The sequence below is a fragment of the Sceloporus occidentalis genome, unplaced genomic scaffold (assembly GCF_023333645.1).
Source record: "Sceloporus occidentalis isolate IW3139 unplaced genomic scaffold, rSceOcc1.0.p SCAF_3, whole genome shotgun sequence".
NCBI classification, from domain to species: Eukaryota; Metazoa; Chordata; class Lepidosauria; order Squamata; family Phrynosomatidae; genus Sceloporus; species Sceloporus occidentalis.
Window position 1 is genome coordinate 30,407,324 of NW_028316983.1, and position 13,822 is coordinate 30,421,145.

Consider the following 13,822-nt stretch of genomic DNA (forward strand, 5'->3'; position numbering starts at 1 on the left):
ACTACAAACCCTAATATTCCACAGGATGCAGCTCTAACAGTGGAAAAGTGGAATCATAATGCTATAGCTGTATAATATGAAAACACTCTGGATCAGGGATGGGAATCATACAGTTCTTTGGGAGCTGTTAGACTGCAAGTCCCAGCAGTACTACCAATGGTACGGAATGCTGGGAGTTGAAATTTAGTAATATCTGGAAAGCCACACAATTTCCACTTTTGTTCTAGATGCTTTATTCCACATCTGCACCCCCCTCCCAAGATGCACACTGGAAGTACAACATGGGTAATAAAAATAATGCTCATAGAAATTTTCCCATGTGGAAGCAACATACAGAAATGGCAGGGGCATGCTTGGAAGAATTCTGTATTGCCTCCAACAAAAGTAAGGATTCCTAAAGAGGAAAAAAAAAAAAAAAAAGAGCAGATTAATAGCCTGCCATTAAAAATGGCCTCCTGAAAGCATTGCATAGTGATTTTTCTGCCTTTATAAACAAAAACAGCCAAAGGCTCTAGTAAACCATGATAATACAGATATAACTCACCCTGGCTCATAGATGTACTTTGGGCCAACGATAATAAAAAGAACCCCCCTTTCATTTCTCTGGCCAAAAGGCTTGGCTCCCTTTTGTCAGAAGGAGCAGAAAAACCAAGACAAAAACTGTGACAGTGAATAGCTAAGATATTTCTCTCCCCTCCCATTGATTCTGAGTAATCTACAAATCACAGTATTTGTATATTTCCCTTGAGAGTCAGATAGAGAAAACCTCAAGGGAACATTTATCAGTACAGTGACATGTAAACAATACTGCTCTTTCTGTTCTAGCGGGGTACATTTTGGATAGCTTTATTGGGGAAGCACAGAAACATGTTTCTTGGCCAAATGTCTTTCCCAAACTGAGAAGAGGTCTGCCTTCTCAGTTAGGGATTAAGAGGGAAGTTTATGGTTAGACAACACTGAAATAAAGTCCCATCAGCTGTTTAGTAAAGTAGGAGACACACTATTAGTCATTCACAGACTGTTTGGTTGTGTTGAATCAGCACTCCCAAGGGTGCTTGTGGAATGTTTTACTTTCTGTCGCCTAGAGGATGCCTGCAGCTCCGCAGTCTGTTAATCCCATAATAGTTATTTTTCATTAGCATTACATGGCTATGCCAGCAGAAATATCACCACACGTTTGGCACAAAGGGAAATGCCACTGAATAAACGTTTACCTGGCAAAACACTTAAAGGGAAACAGCTCAAAGCCAGTTGAAATAGACAAAAAGGATCCTAGTGCATTTGGTAAGCAGGAAAGTACCATTAGAAAGGTTGAAAAGGTTCCTACTTATGTCTATCACTAATAAGAGCTATTCTGGCTTAGACCAAAGGCTTCCACAGTGGCTAACTAGGTCTATGAGGGCAATAACAAATTCCTACATTTTAGCTACCTTAGCACTGCTAGCAGAAGCAGTCTGAATGGTGGCATTGAATTGTAAGCTGTGCATATCGTAGAGCAGTTATATTCTCAAGTTGGATCTAGATACAGGCCTGTTGGGCTGACAAAAGCGCAGTGGGACCACACTGCCACCATTCACACCAAGGCCATGGCAACTGCACAAGGCTGGCCCCGGCCTGGGCTGCCACTGCAGTTTTGAACTGGGCCAGCAAAAGGAGTGGTATTTTACCATTCCTTTTTGGCCCAGTTCTTTTCCGACAGAGTTGGTCCAGCATGGTTTCCCACTGTGCTTGGGGCGTACATAATCTAAATGCTACACCCCGAATGCAGTGGAAAACTGTGTCATTTGGCCTGTCTGTTTCGGGCCTTAGTCATGCTTAGACTACTTCTCAATTATTTTCTGTCATGCCCCCCCAGGAAGAAGAAAACATTTCGCGCCCCCCATGTGGGACGCCGCTTGCGAGTGAGTTGGATGATCTGATCTAGAAATCCAATATGACAGTATTTGCCAAGGTCAGACGAGCCCCCCTTTACGAAGCCTTGTGCCCCACTTTATGGAGCCTCGCGCCCCACTATTTGAGAAATACTGGACTAGACTGACTGAAATCAAAGGGACTCAAGTGAGTCATGACTAATAACTTCTGTTCTCTTCTAAGCATGGCTATGTCTGGACCCAAGATCACTGTTCCATCACATGATGAGGTGGGTCTATAATTTTTGACTCATATCTCCAACATTCTGCCCCAATTTGGACACATGCTGCTAGCCATCACTTGCCTCATAGCATTTATTACCATCTCTACAGATAATGTCTAGAGTGAGCCAGACATTCCAAGTAAGCATTCAGCCAAGTAAACTCTTGGAGGCTTTCCCCTTCTACCCCCCCCCTTTTTTTTTTTTTTTAGAGGGGCAGGATTTATGAGCTGGGGCCTTTTCATTGAAATAAAAGTGGGTTCCCTCTTTACTGGAACAGCAAATCATGGCACTACTCTGATGAGAACGTATATGAGCTAGGGCTCTATGTTCTATAATAATCAGTTCTGATCAAATCATGAACAGGATCATTACAAGCATGATATTAAGGCTCTAATTTCAGGGAAAGCCGCATCACTTTCAGAAAGCACAACATCTTTCACACATTCTCTTCTTGATAAATAGGCTGGGGAAGCTGAAAAGCTTAGATATGGTCTTTGTCTGCATGGGCCAAAAGGCCTGTTACTCTCTCACCCACCCCCTCTTGCTCATTCTGGCATCATCCTATTTGCACAAACATCAGTTCTGGTGTGAGCAGTCCGGATGATGTATGGTACATTCCACACCAGAACCAGGCTATACCAGCCTTAAAATGGTGTAAAAATATATCTTTTCCTCGAGATCTTCTGGGAAGATCCAAAGCCTTCCTTTCTCATATCATGGCAATTGTCTGCATAGATGTCCAGCTTGGCCAGCCAGTGCATCTACTGACACCACAGGTCACTTATTTTGAAGTCAGAACTAGGGCCCCAAGCATATGACTATTGCTGGGGGCCTCATTCTGAATTCAGAGGGGACCAATCTGTGGTGGATGTGCTGGGCAGCTCAATGAGATGCTCATGCAGATAGCCAGCATGGTGCAGGAATGAAGGCCAAGGTAATGGGGACAAGCTGGCAAGATGCAGGTCTAGGATACCCCTGGAGTATTCTGGTCAGTGCAGACAAGGCCTACATCATCAGTGGAATTGTATCAATTCCAAAAGGGATCAATTGAGCTGGAGTTGTTCATAATTTCTGAGTCCAGCCCAGCTGTAGCTTGTCCCAAACAAAATTGCAATACACACCTGCTGGTTCACTCAGATAAGGAGCCCCAAAATCGACCAAAATAAATCAATATAGGAAATGTCAAGTATATAAGTTACCCATATTTGAGGGACTGCATACACCAGGGGTAGGCAACCTGCGGCCCGTGGGCCAGATGCGGCCCGGCGAGGCCTTGGGACCGACCCCAGCCCGGTCCTGCCGCCGATTGTCGCCGGGGCCTTTGGCGTCTTGTGCGAGGGGCATGGTGGGGCAATTGTCTATAGAAACCTCAGAAACATGCATTTATCTTAACATTTTTTTTAAAAAATCAGCAAATGTTTTCACGTGTCCTCCATTTTTTATTCAAAAAGTGCCCTCCATTTGAAAATTTTGTCCTACATTTGTCCCGGTTTATTTATTTATTTTAAAAATTATTTATTTATTTATTTATTTATTTATTTATTTATTTATTGGCTTTGGCCCCCGCAGTTGTCTGAGGGACAGCAACCCGGCCCCCGGCTCAAAAGGGTTGCCTACCCCTGGCATACACTCACATAATGTCACTAGGTGCAAAAAAAACCACTCAACTCTGTGACCTAACATCATGATCAATCAAGTTGGCTGATAATGTTGGCCTCCCATTTGTGGAACTCCCTGTTCTCAGAACTCCACACTTTCTTTTGTGTCCTTTAGACCTTAAAGCATGCGTTGGCAACCTCCGGCCCATGGGCCGGATGCGGCCTGCTGAGGCCTTTTCACCGGCCCCGGCGCGGTCCTGCCACCGATTGCCGCCCCGCTTCCGCTCCGCTCTGGGCGCCATTTTGTTTTTTAAAATGGCGGCTGAAGTCTCGCATGACCTTTCCCGTCGCGGGGCATGACGGGAAAGGCCGCGCGAGACTTCACCGCCATTTTAAAAAACAAAACGGCGGCGGGCCTCAAGGAGGCCCGTTGCGGTCACCAGGCCCCTCCAACAGGGCTTCGGCAGCAGCAGCGGGCCTCTAGGAGGCATGGTGAGATCTCCAGAGCCCTGTTGGAGGGCCCCGGTGGCGGCAGCGGGCCTCTAGAAGGCCCATTGCAGTCACCGGGCCCCTCCAACAGGGCTCTGGCGGTGGCAGTGGGCCTCTAGGAGGCCCGGTGCAATCTCCGGAGCCCTGTTGGAGGGCCCTGGTGGCAGCAGCGGACCTCTAGGAGGCCTGTTGCAGTCGCCGGGCCCCTCCAACAGGGCCCCGGCGGTGGCAGCGGGCCTCAAGGAGGCCCATTGCGATCTCCAGAGCCCTGTTGGAGGGCCCCGGCGGTGGCAGCAGGCCTCTAGGAGGCCTATTGCAGTCCCCGGGCCCCTCTAACAGGACTCTAGCAGTGGCAGCGGGCCTCTAGGAGGCCCGGTGCAATCTCTGGAGCCCTGTTGGAGGGCCCCGGCGGCGGCAGGGGGCCTCTAGGACTTTTTTGCCGGCCTTGGGCCCCGTCAGAGGCCGGCAAAAAAGCCGGCAGCGGCTGTCAGCGCTGGAGGCCTCCTCCTGGCCCCCAGAGGGTGGAAGCTCCGCCCCCGGCATGCGGCTCTGTCCCCGGTGGGTGGAAGCTCCATCCCCGGCACACGGCCCCGCCCCCGGAGGGTGGAAGTTCCCCCCCGGCTTCAGCCCCCCAGTTGTCTGACAGACAGCAACCCGGCCCCCGGCTCAAAAAGGTTGCCTACCCCGCCTTAAAGACTTTAAAGGGTTTCTATCACAGTTTTGATTGGTTGTATTGCTGACCTGCTTTCTACTGTTTTGAATCCGATACTGTTTTTATTATATAGTCCAATTTAATCTTATTTCATTTACATTTGTTTCAATTTGAGAAGCTTGCCTTAAAACAGACATGGTTACCATACTGTTGGTCTGAAAATCTCAGTAGCCCTATCCTCCATACCCAATGGTAAGGAATGTTGAGACTTGCATTCTAACAAAGATGGGGTGCCATATGATTTCTACTCCTGCCTAAAAGATGAGTTAGAAATATATTAAATAAATAGATAACAAATTTATCTCCAAATCAGCACCATTTAAACTACCAATATTCTACTTTTTAAAAGTAAACAAGATGAAGACATTGGTTAAAAAAAATTTAAATGTTTGGCTTCTTGGAGTGATTGCAATTACATCCCCATTAATTTCTCTGATACAGACAAAGGTTAGATAAAATCACCAAAAGAAATCCTATTCACAATAGAGAGTTAGCATTCAGGCAGTTTTCCATCCTAATCAAAACTCCTCTGCTCTGCAGCATTTAGTCAGTTATTTCTGAAACTCATAGAATCTTAAAGTTGGAAGGGACCATGACAGCCATCTAATCCAACCCCCTGCCATGCAGGAATACATAGTACACAGCACTTCCAAAAATGCTCATCCAACCTCTGCTTAAAGACTTGAAAAGATGGAAAGTCCACTACTGTCTGAGGCAGTCTATTGTACTGTTGAATAGCTCTTAGAGTAAGAAAAAAATCTTCCTAAAGTTTCAGTGGCATCTTTCTCTCTTTTTGTTTGTAATGTGCTGCTAATGATGACATGATCCTATCTGTGTGCAAAATGGCATATATTGCTCCTTATGATCCATGGTGAGAAAATAAACTATTAGCTGTATTTGCAAGCATCATAGACAGATGTTTGTCCATCCTCCACAGCTGTTCACTCAGGTAAAGAACTTCTAGTATGACCAAAGCATCTCCAATCATCAGGTACATGAATGTGCCAACATGAAAACATTTTCAAGGATACTTGTGCTTATTTCTGTCTTCTCTACATACTAGGAGTAGTGTAGAAAGATCACCTGCAGTAAGAGCAGGCAGAGGTGGGAAACTGTTACACTCTGGATGTTTTAAGTGCAAGTCACAATGAGCCCATTGTGAAGAATTATCGGAGTTGTAGCCCCCCCCCCCCAATAAAAAATCTAGGAGGAAGCGCCTCTGATAAATTCAAATGTTAGAGCATTTGTTACTACTGTTTTAGAAACAGGACAAAAAAGGTAACAGAAATGGGGAAGTTATGACTCTCCATGTGTAGCCCCATCTCTCATCATCCCCAATGGCTGGCCTTGATGGCTGAAGATGATAGTAGTTGGAATCCATTATCCTAAGGACAACATGCTCTTCAAGACTTGCAATAAGATCAAGAATGACCACTACCATATAGAGTCTCCATATAATTAGCAGTAGCTGTTAGGTACCAAAAACATGCATTCTCTCCTCCATGTGATGGTAATTAAAAGAGCTAGATGCATTCAAAACCCAGGACACAAAGGCGTGATACATACCACCCTGAAAGAGCAGGCTGGAGGTGTCCATTTTAACTCCAGAGGGACACCGCAGCAGCCAAACCACACGGCGTCCCTCCACAGTAAAAAGAACCTAGAAAATACAGGTTCTTTTTAAGGCATCCAGCACATGTCACAAGTGTGCCATTGGCACATCAGTGACATAAGTGATATGCAGCGACTTCCATAGCTGCACTTCACTTGTCATCATGGTGGCACCCTGTGGATGGGATGGTGCCATGATGTCACCGCTGTTACACGCTAGGGTTTGGGAGCGTGCAGCTCCCAAACCCTAACATCAGCGGTGGCACGCCACTTTTGGCCCATCTATACCAGGCCAAAGATATGCAGCTGCTGTGCAGGGGTATAGCAGATCTGAATCATAGAAACATAGAAGTCGAAGGCTTTCATGGCCAGCATCCATAGTTTTTTGTGGGATTTTCAGGCTATGTGGTCATGTTCTAGAAGAGATTATTCCTGATGTTTCACCAGCATCTGTGGCTGGCATCTTCAGAGAATGCAGACCTAGAAAAGAGTGGGTATATATATATACTGTGTGATCCTGTATCCCTCCTCCTTACACAGGGTAACACAGTATGTGTGTGTGCGCGCGCACGCGCGCACACACACACACACACACACACACACACTTTTCTAGGTCAGCATTCTCTGATGCTGGTGAAACATCAGGAATAAACTCTTCTAGAACATGGCCACATAACCTCCCAAAAACCACAAAAAACTATAGAAACACAGAGTTGGTAGAAACCACAAAAGCCATCCAATTCAACTCCTTGTTATGTAGGAAGACACAATGAAAGCACTCCCAACGGATGGCCATCCAGACTCCATTTAAAAACCTCCAAAGAAGGAGATTCTATGACTGTCTGAGGCAGCACATTCCACTGTCGAACAGCTCTCACCATCAGAAAATTCTTCCTAATATTTAGGTGGATTCTCTTTTCCTGTAGTTTGAGCCCACTGCTGTGCCCTAATCTCTGGACCAGCAGAAAAGCTTGCTCCATCCTCAATATGGCATCCTTTCAAATATTTAAACATTGCTGTCATGTCACCACTTAATCTTCTCTTCTCCAGGCTAAACATTCCCAGCTCCCTAAGTCACTCCTCACTCTAGCTTGTCAATGTCCTTCTTGAATTGTGGTGACCAGAACTGCACACAATATCCCAGGTGAGGTCTGACCAAAGCAGAATAGAGTGAACTAAACATTATCCTCCTATTGATGAAGCCTAGAACTGCATTGGCTTTCTTAACTGCTGTATCACATTGGTGACTCATATTCAGCCTATAGTCCATTAAGACTCCTAGATCCCTTTTGTATGTATTGGCATCAAGCCAGTTGTCATCCACCCTGAATCTCTGCATTTCATTTTTACTGCCCAAGTGTGGTATCCTACATTTTTGTTGAAATTCCTTTTGTTAGTTTTGGCCCAGCTGTCTAATCTGTTAAGGTCATTTTGAATTATGATCCTGTCCTCTGGGGTATTAGCTACCTGTCCTAATTTAGTGTCATCTACAAATTTTATAAGCATGCCCTCTTGAGCATATGTTGCCACTGTTTTAGGGATATGACAGAAAATATAACAGAAATGCAGAACATGTAGCCCTCCACATGTGGCCCGTTTCCCATTATCCCCAACTGCTGATCTTGATGTTGGTAGTTGGGGTCTATTATCCTGAGGACACGTTCTCCAAATCTTACAATAAGTTCAAGAATGATCATTATCATACAGTCTCTCCATATATTTACCAGTAGCTGCCAGGAACAAGAAACATGGACTCTCTCACCACGTGACAGTAATCAAAAGAGCCAGTTGCATTCAAGCTCAAAAATCAGGACAAAAGGACATGCAATTGGTGTGTAGGAGTCTACTAGCCCTGAATGTGGAAGCTCAATTTAGCCTTCATGGATACTGACAGACCTAATCCTCTACAAATTTGTTTGAACTCCCTTTAAAGCTTTCTAAGCCAATGGATATTACCACATCTTGTGGCAGTAAATTACATGAATTAATTATGTGTTGTTTGAAATACTGCTTTATACCTGCACTCAACCTATTGTCAATACATTTCATTGGGTGGTGGTTTTTAGTACCAATATCAAGAGAGAAATAAGTAAATATATGTTTCCCAATCACATTCCCTATACCTTACACAGGTTTTTGTTCTGTTTTGTTGTTGTTGTTGTTGTTTTTAAATAAAACAATCCATTTCATTCCAATCATTGAGAGATGTGGGTTGGTGGTGGTAGAGACCTTATAATAGGGAACTTCATACCTATGACCCCTTCCCTCCCTTAGTGATTGTAACATGTGCTCCAGCCCTCATCCACTCAAGCATCACAACACACACACATCTTCATCCATTTTTCTTCATCAGCTCTGTAACTAACTATTTAGACTCTTTCTAGGCTCTGTCAAGTTACTGCTATCCTGCATGGGTCTCTTTCAGACAAACATTTATAAGGCAAGTCAGGAGATTCCTTCCTCTATAAATCTCCACTCTGTGGAAGTCATAAACAACAATTTGTTACAGCACTAAGGATAATCTTCAGAACCAATGTCCAGTCTCTTTGGCAACAGATGAAAATCAATAATAAATCATGGTGTAGAAACAAGTTGAAAAAGAAATAAGAAGAGCATCAGCATTTTGGTAAATAGTGGAAGAGCATTTCAACTTCTTGATGGACAGTGGAGAAATATTTGGTTGGAGTGAATTGCAGAATATTGTCCAAGAGAATGCGTGGTAATTACTAGAGAGAGGTGACAGGTGAAAGGCCATATGGCTGCATAATCTACCTATTAGATTCTGGTCTTGAATTTACATTCCAAACTTTGACACTTGTCTACAAGTCACACCTGAGGGAAGCTAGTAGTGTCTTCCCCGAGTAGGGAATGGACATCATTAGAAAGTGCTTGTAATGGAGAAGCTACCCTCTCTTACTGTTTTGAAGGGCTGTGATACAGTCTGTACCAAGAAATATAGTATTCTGGGCTTCTGGAGCCAAGTGTTCATGGTGGATAAAGGAATAGGGTAGTCACAGTGTGCATGTCCAGGTGGAATACTGGAAGTCCAAATGCATAAGGTCAATGGGTATGCTATACTGGCTCAGAGCAGGAGGTTACCATACTATTGTTACTGGAACAGGTCACTGGCAACAAATGGAGTCTCTGTCAGCAGAAGTAATGCTCTTGCTACCATCTCATTAGCGACTTGCCTTCTAAGACCAGAATAGACCCTGTCTTCAATCCACTCAATGAACTGGAAGGATGTTTCTGGTGAGGTCATCATCTCTCTGGTAGATTTCACTTAAAATCTCAGACTCTTGACTTGGGTAATTCTCAGAGTCCTCCGGTTCCTTCTTGCCACTATTCCGCACAGCAGCCTCAAGGGCCTTCTGCCTGCGGTAGAAGTGGGAGAATTTGTTGAAGATGATAGTAATAGGTAGTGCCACCACCAAAATCCCACCGAGGATGCAACCAGAAGCTGCCAACTTGCCAGCAACAGTTACTGGTACAACATCTCCATAGCCTACAGTCGTCATGCTAACTGTTCCCCACCACCAGCAGGCTGGGATGGTGTCAAAGCCAACATCTTCCTCCTTTTCTGCAGTGTAGGCCACTCCAGAGAAAACAGATACCCCAACAGCCAAGTACAGCAGAAGAATTCCCACTTCTCTGTAGCTGTGCTGAAAAGAAAAACAGAGAAATATCATGGATGTGGACAATAAAGCCTCAGGACCAATCACCAAGAGATCTTTAATATGAAAGAAAGTGAGTCCCATCTTAGCTTTTTTACGCCATGAGTGATCTGATTAGCTCCCTTCCTATTTGCAACAGTGGCATTCCTGATTATATTATGTGGAAAGGCAGTTGGCAAATCCAATATACCAGAGCTTTAAAATGTTATTTTTTGGAATTACAACTCCCAACCATACTTGAAATAGGGGGGAGTTCTGGGAATCTTCATCCAAAAACAGTAATGTTTCTCAGCTATGCATGAATCCACTTAAAAGGTCTTGCCTTTGGACACATTTCAAATCAAATTCTGAATCTGCTATGGTAACAGGAACACAGGAAGCTGCCTTAGGCAAGTGAGGTGATTGGTCCATCTTGCTCAGTACTGTGAGCACCAGCACTCCCCAATGTGGAGCCTTCCAAATGAATCATACTATAAGTCCCATCATTCCCAGCCGGTGTGACCAGTGATGGCAGCTGGATGGAGAGTCGGGGTAAAAAAAAAGTATTATTATTATTATTATTATTATTATTAAATGGAAGGCATTTTGCTGGTGAAAGCTGCTCAGCACTACTGCTCCAATGCGGAAGTACAAAGGGACACAGAAGTGGTGCTTAACCCTTCTTGTGCTCACCAATTCTCCTCTGCACTCCCCCCCCCCCCCCCCATTTTGTGATAGCTTTTCTTCTGCCTGGGTCAGTGCTTGTAGCCTCAGAGCTCAGCTGGGATGAAAAACAAATTGACCAAAATGGCCAAAAGAGCATTTGAGGGGGGAAATCAGCAGGCTGGGTAATAATAGGTTTTAATAGGGTAAGGGCTGAATTGCCTTCTCACCAATTTTGGATTCCACATATGCCTTCTTGTGTGACTCTGCCCTTAGGCTCTCCACTAGTGTATGTTTGGGAAAATAATAATTATTTCTTTGAGGATTTGCAGAGTAAATCATTCATAGTAGAGTCCATGCAAGTCACTGCTGAGCAGTTCCTGATAACTACATTTTATGCCACAGCCATCCCTCCTGCTTTGAGCACTGAAGAGCTTATAATGCAGACATCCAGTCACATGAGCTCACATTAAACCTAATGTGCAGCCTCTTCATATTTTACAGCTGCAACATTTGAAACTGCTTGCTATAGATTTTTGCTTTGCTTTAGATTTGACTGCAGGATTGTACAGCTCAAAAATCAGCATAATAAAGTACTCTAGCTAGACTTCTCTCCTCCCACTTAATTGGAGGGTGGGGGTGGCGATTTGAATTGCAGAAAAGCCTGTGAATTACTTTTGTTGTTATTCAGACTGTTTGCAGAATTATACTTCACAGGCTACAATCCTACAGGTGACTAGTCTGCTGAAATCTGCAATCCTATAACAATTTATCATGGACTGCATCTCTTTGAACTCTACAAGCCTAACTTCTAAAGGTATGTATATAGGATTACACTGTAATCCTTGATTATTTCCCTGGGATTCATATAACCAAGGTGAATATAGGATTGCAGTCTTGGGCTAGTTTGCTAACTTACACCCGCCATCTCAATGTTTGCTTTTCTATGGTTCCAGGCGCCTTTCCAGATCAATACATTACTTAGCACCTCTCAGAACAGGAATAAAAAAGCTCTGCTGGCGGTCACCCCTCAGATTAATGGGAATTGAGTCTCAAGGATCAGGCTACCATCCATGCCCTTGGTGCTTTTCCAACTCCCATTTTAGGTTGTAAAGAGAATTCACATGATCCTTGATAAGAAAGTGAGTCTCACTATGCCATGTCAGTTTTTTGAGACTGAAAAAATCACCGAGTGTTCCATGCCTATTGAATTTTCCACTTTGTGCACAAAAATGTTGTATCTCTTCTGCGCTAAAACAATTTTTGTGCACAAAAAAGATTTTGTGCACACACAACCCTCCACTCTCAGTTTTCACCCCATGCAAAAACAGTCCCAAAATGCAGTCACCAAAAATTGGGAAAAACTTCTAAGTTTTTACCTTGCTTCTAAACTTGTGAAAATTTTCATTCACATATGCAAGAACAAAATAAGACTGACATCTCTAACTCTCAATGCAATTTCTGTAAAAGGCAAAGACATGGGACCAGCAATAATTTGTCTGGCACTTCCAGGCTGCTTCTGAGGAACAAGCTGCTGTTTGATACCAGATTGGCATTGCCGCCAGCCATACGCTGGGCCAGGCCTTGGTTTGCATTCAGCCAAGGCAAACATTTGTCTGGTGTCTGCAACAGTTTGGCACAGATAAGATTGATTTCCTGGTGAGAAATAAATATCTGTCACTCTCCTCCTTTTCATGGACTGTTAAACAGGAAAATAAAAGAGGAGGAGGGCCACTTAATGCCATCTGCTGAATGGGCGATGCCAATACAATCACAGGAAAGACCAAGGAGGTTGCTGATGCAAGCAACTTCAGGGGAAAATGGGAAAGACAATTTTATAGCAGAGAGAATGTATGAGAGACAAAGCTTCTCTCAACACTACAGTCCTGTGACAGGAGAAACTGTGTCTGTCAATACTCCCCCTTTTCTCTACAAGATGGTGACATCAGCCATAAGAAAGAGGAAAATATCAAATGCCAATTCTCAGGACAGAGGATCGAGATGGAATGTTTCCAGTTCTGGGACCAAGAAGACAGGGCTAGATTAACCCTCTTTTCCAGGGCAGCAAAAGACATTCAGGGATGGAGATTCTGTGGTGTACCGTCTGTCTTCCTTTCCTATACAAACAAGTGAAACAAAGAGAATCACTTCTAAAGCATATGTGTGAGGAGGGAAGGTGCAATCCTAAGGTGTGGAGGCAAATGCAGGGCAAACTGTAAGCGCTGCTGGTGAATCAATCCCACAAGACCTTCAATCTCAGTACACGCCTGGAACTGTTGCAATGCCACCTTTTGAATATGTGTGGATATCTCCTTTAACATTAATAAAAATGCACTATTAGTGCACTGTTGAAACTATTAACCGAGTAACCGTATCTGCACAGCTTTTAAAGTATTATTTCCACAAGTGTTCGTAACCAGTGTAGAAGGCAGGGCAGATGGAAGGACAGGTAAAAACAGGCCAAGAGAGGAGGCTGTAATCATGGTGGGAATTGAATCAGGAATTTCTCGGTTCACAACGCATATGAGAAGCAGCCAAACCAAACTGGTTCTTTATTCAGAAACACAGTTGAGAAATACATGCAACAGCATGTGAGATATGTAAACAGATCCTTGTTCAAGCCAGTTAAAAGCTAGCCTCATGGAGTTCAACGAAGCTTATCCCTAAGTAAGGACAGACTTTGGAAATTTACCTTTTTTGGAATCCTCTAGCCAGCAATACCATAATCCACTGATACAGCAAATGCTTTGAATACAGAAAGCAACAGGGAGAAGGGAAGAGATATAAATCCAACAAACAAACAAATAATTGAATGCTGACAATAGGCATAATTACTACAGTGAGATAATGCAACAATCTGACTTCATATGAGGCAGCATAAAGTGCAAAGAATGGCAGATTTAAAATGCTTCCTAGGAAGCATAACCATTATTTTTATCTGTTTTCTTAGCCCCCAGGTTGG

At 43.9% G+C, this 13,822-nt stretch overlaps 1 protein-coding gene across 6 annotated transcripts in view; it reads right to left on the minus strand.

Moving 5' to 3' along the window:
- Nucleotides 1-308: 308 nt before the first annotated feature.
- KCNS1 (potassium voltage-gated channel modifier subfamily S member 1) overlaps nucleotides 309-13,822 on the minus strand; it is a 44,833-nt gene continuing 31,319 nt past the window's right edge. For 2 of the 6 annotated variants that reach the window (XM_089513946.1, XM_089513945.1), the window contains 2 exons: nucleotides 9,736-10,206; nucleotides 309-394 (listed from right to left, as the gene is read on the minus strand). In XM_089513946.1, coding sequence (XP_089370072.1) covers nucleotides 9,772-10,206 — 435 coding nt within the window. In that variant the 3' untranslated portion in view covers nucleotides 309-394; nucleotides 9,736-9,771. Of the gene's footprint in view, nucleotides 395-9,735; nucleotides 10,207-13,822 lie in introns of those variants that run through there. The other 4 variants (XR_016280390.1, XM_089513947.1, XM_089513949.1 and 1 more) reach the window with 4 other exon arrangements.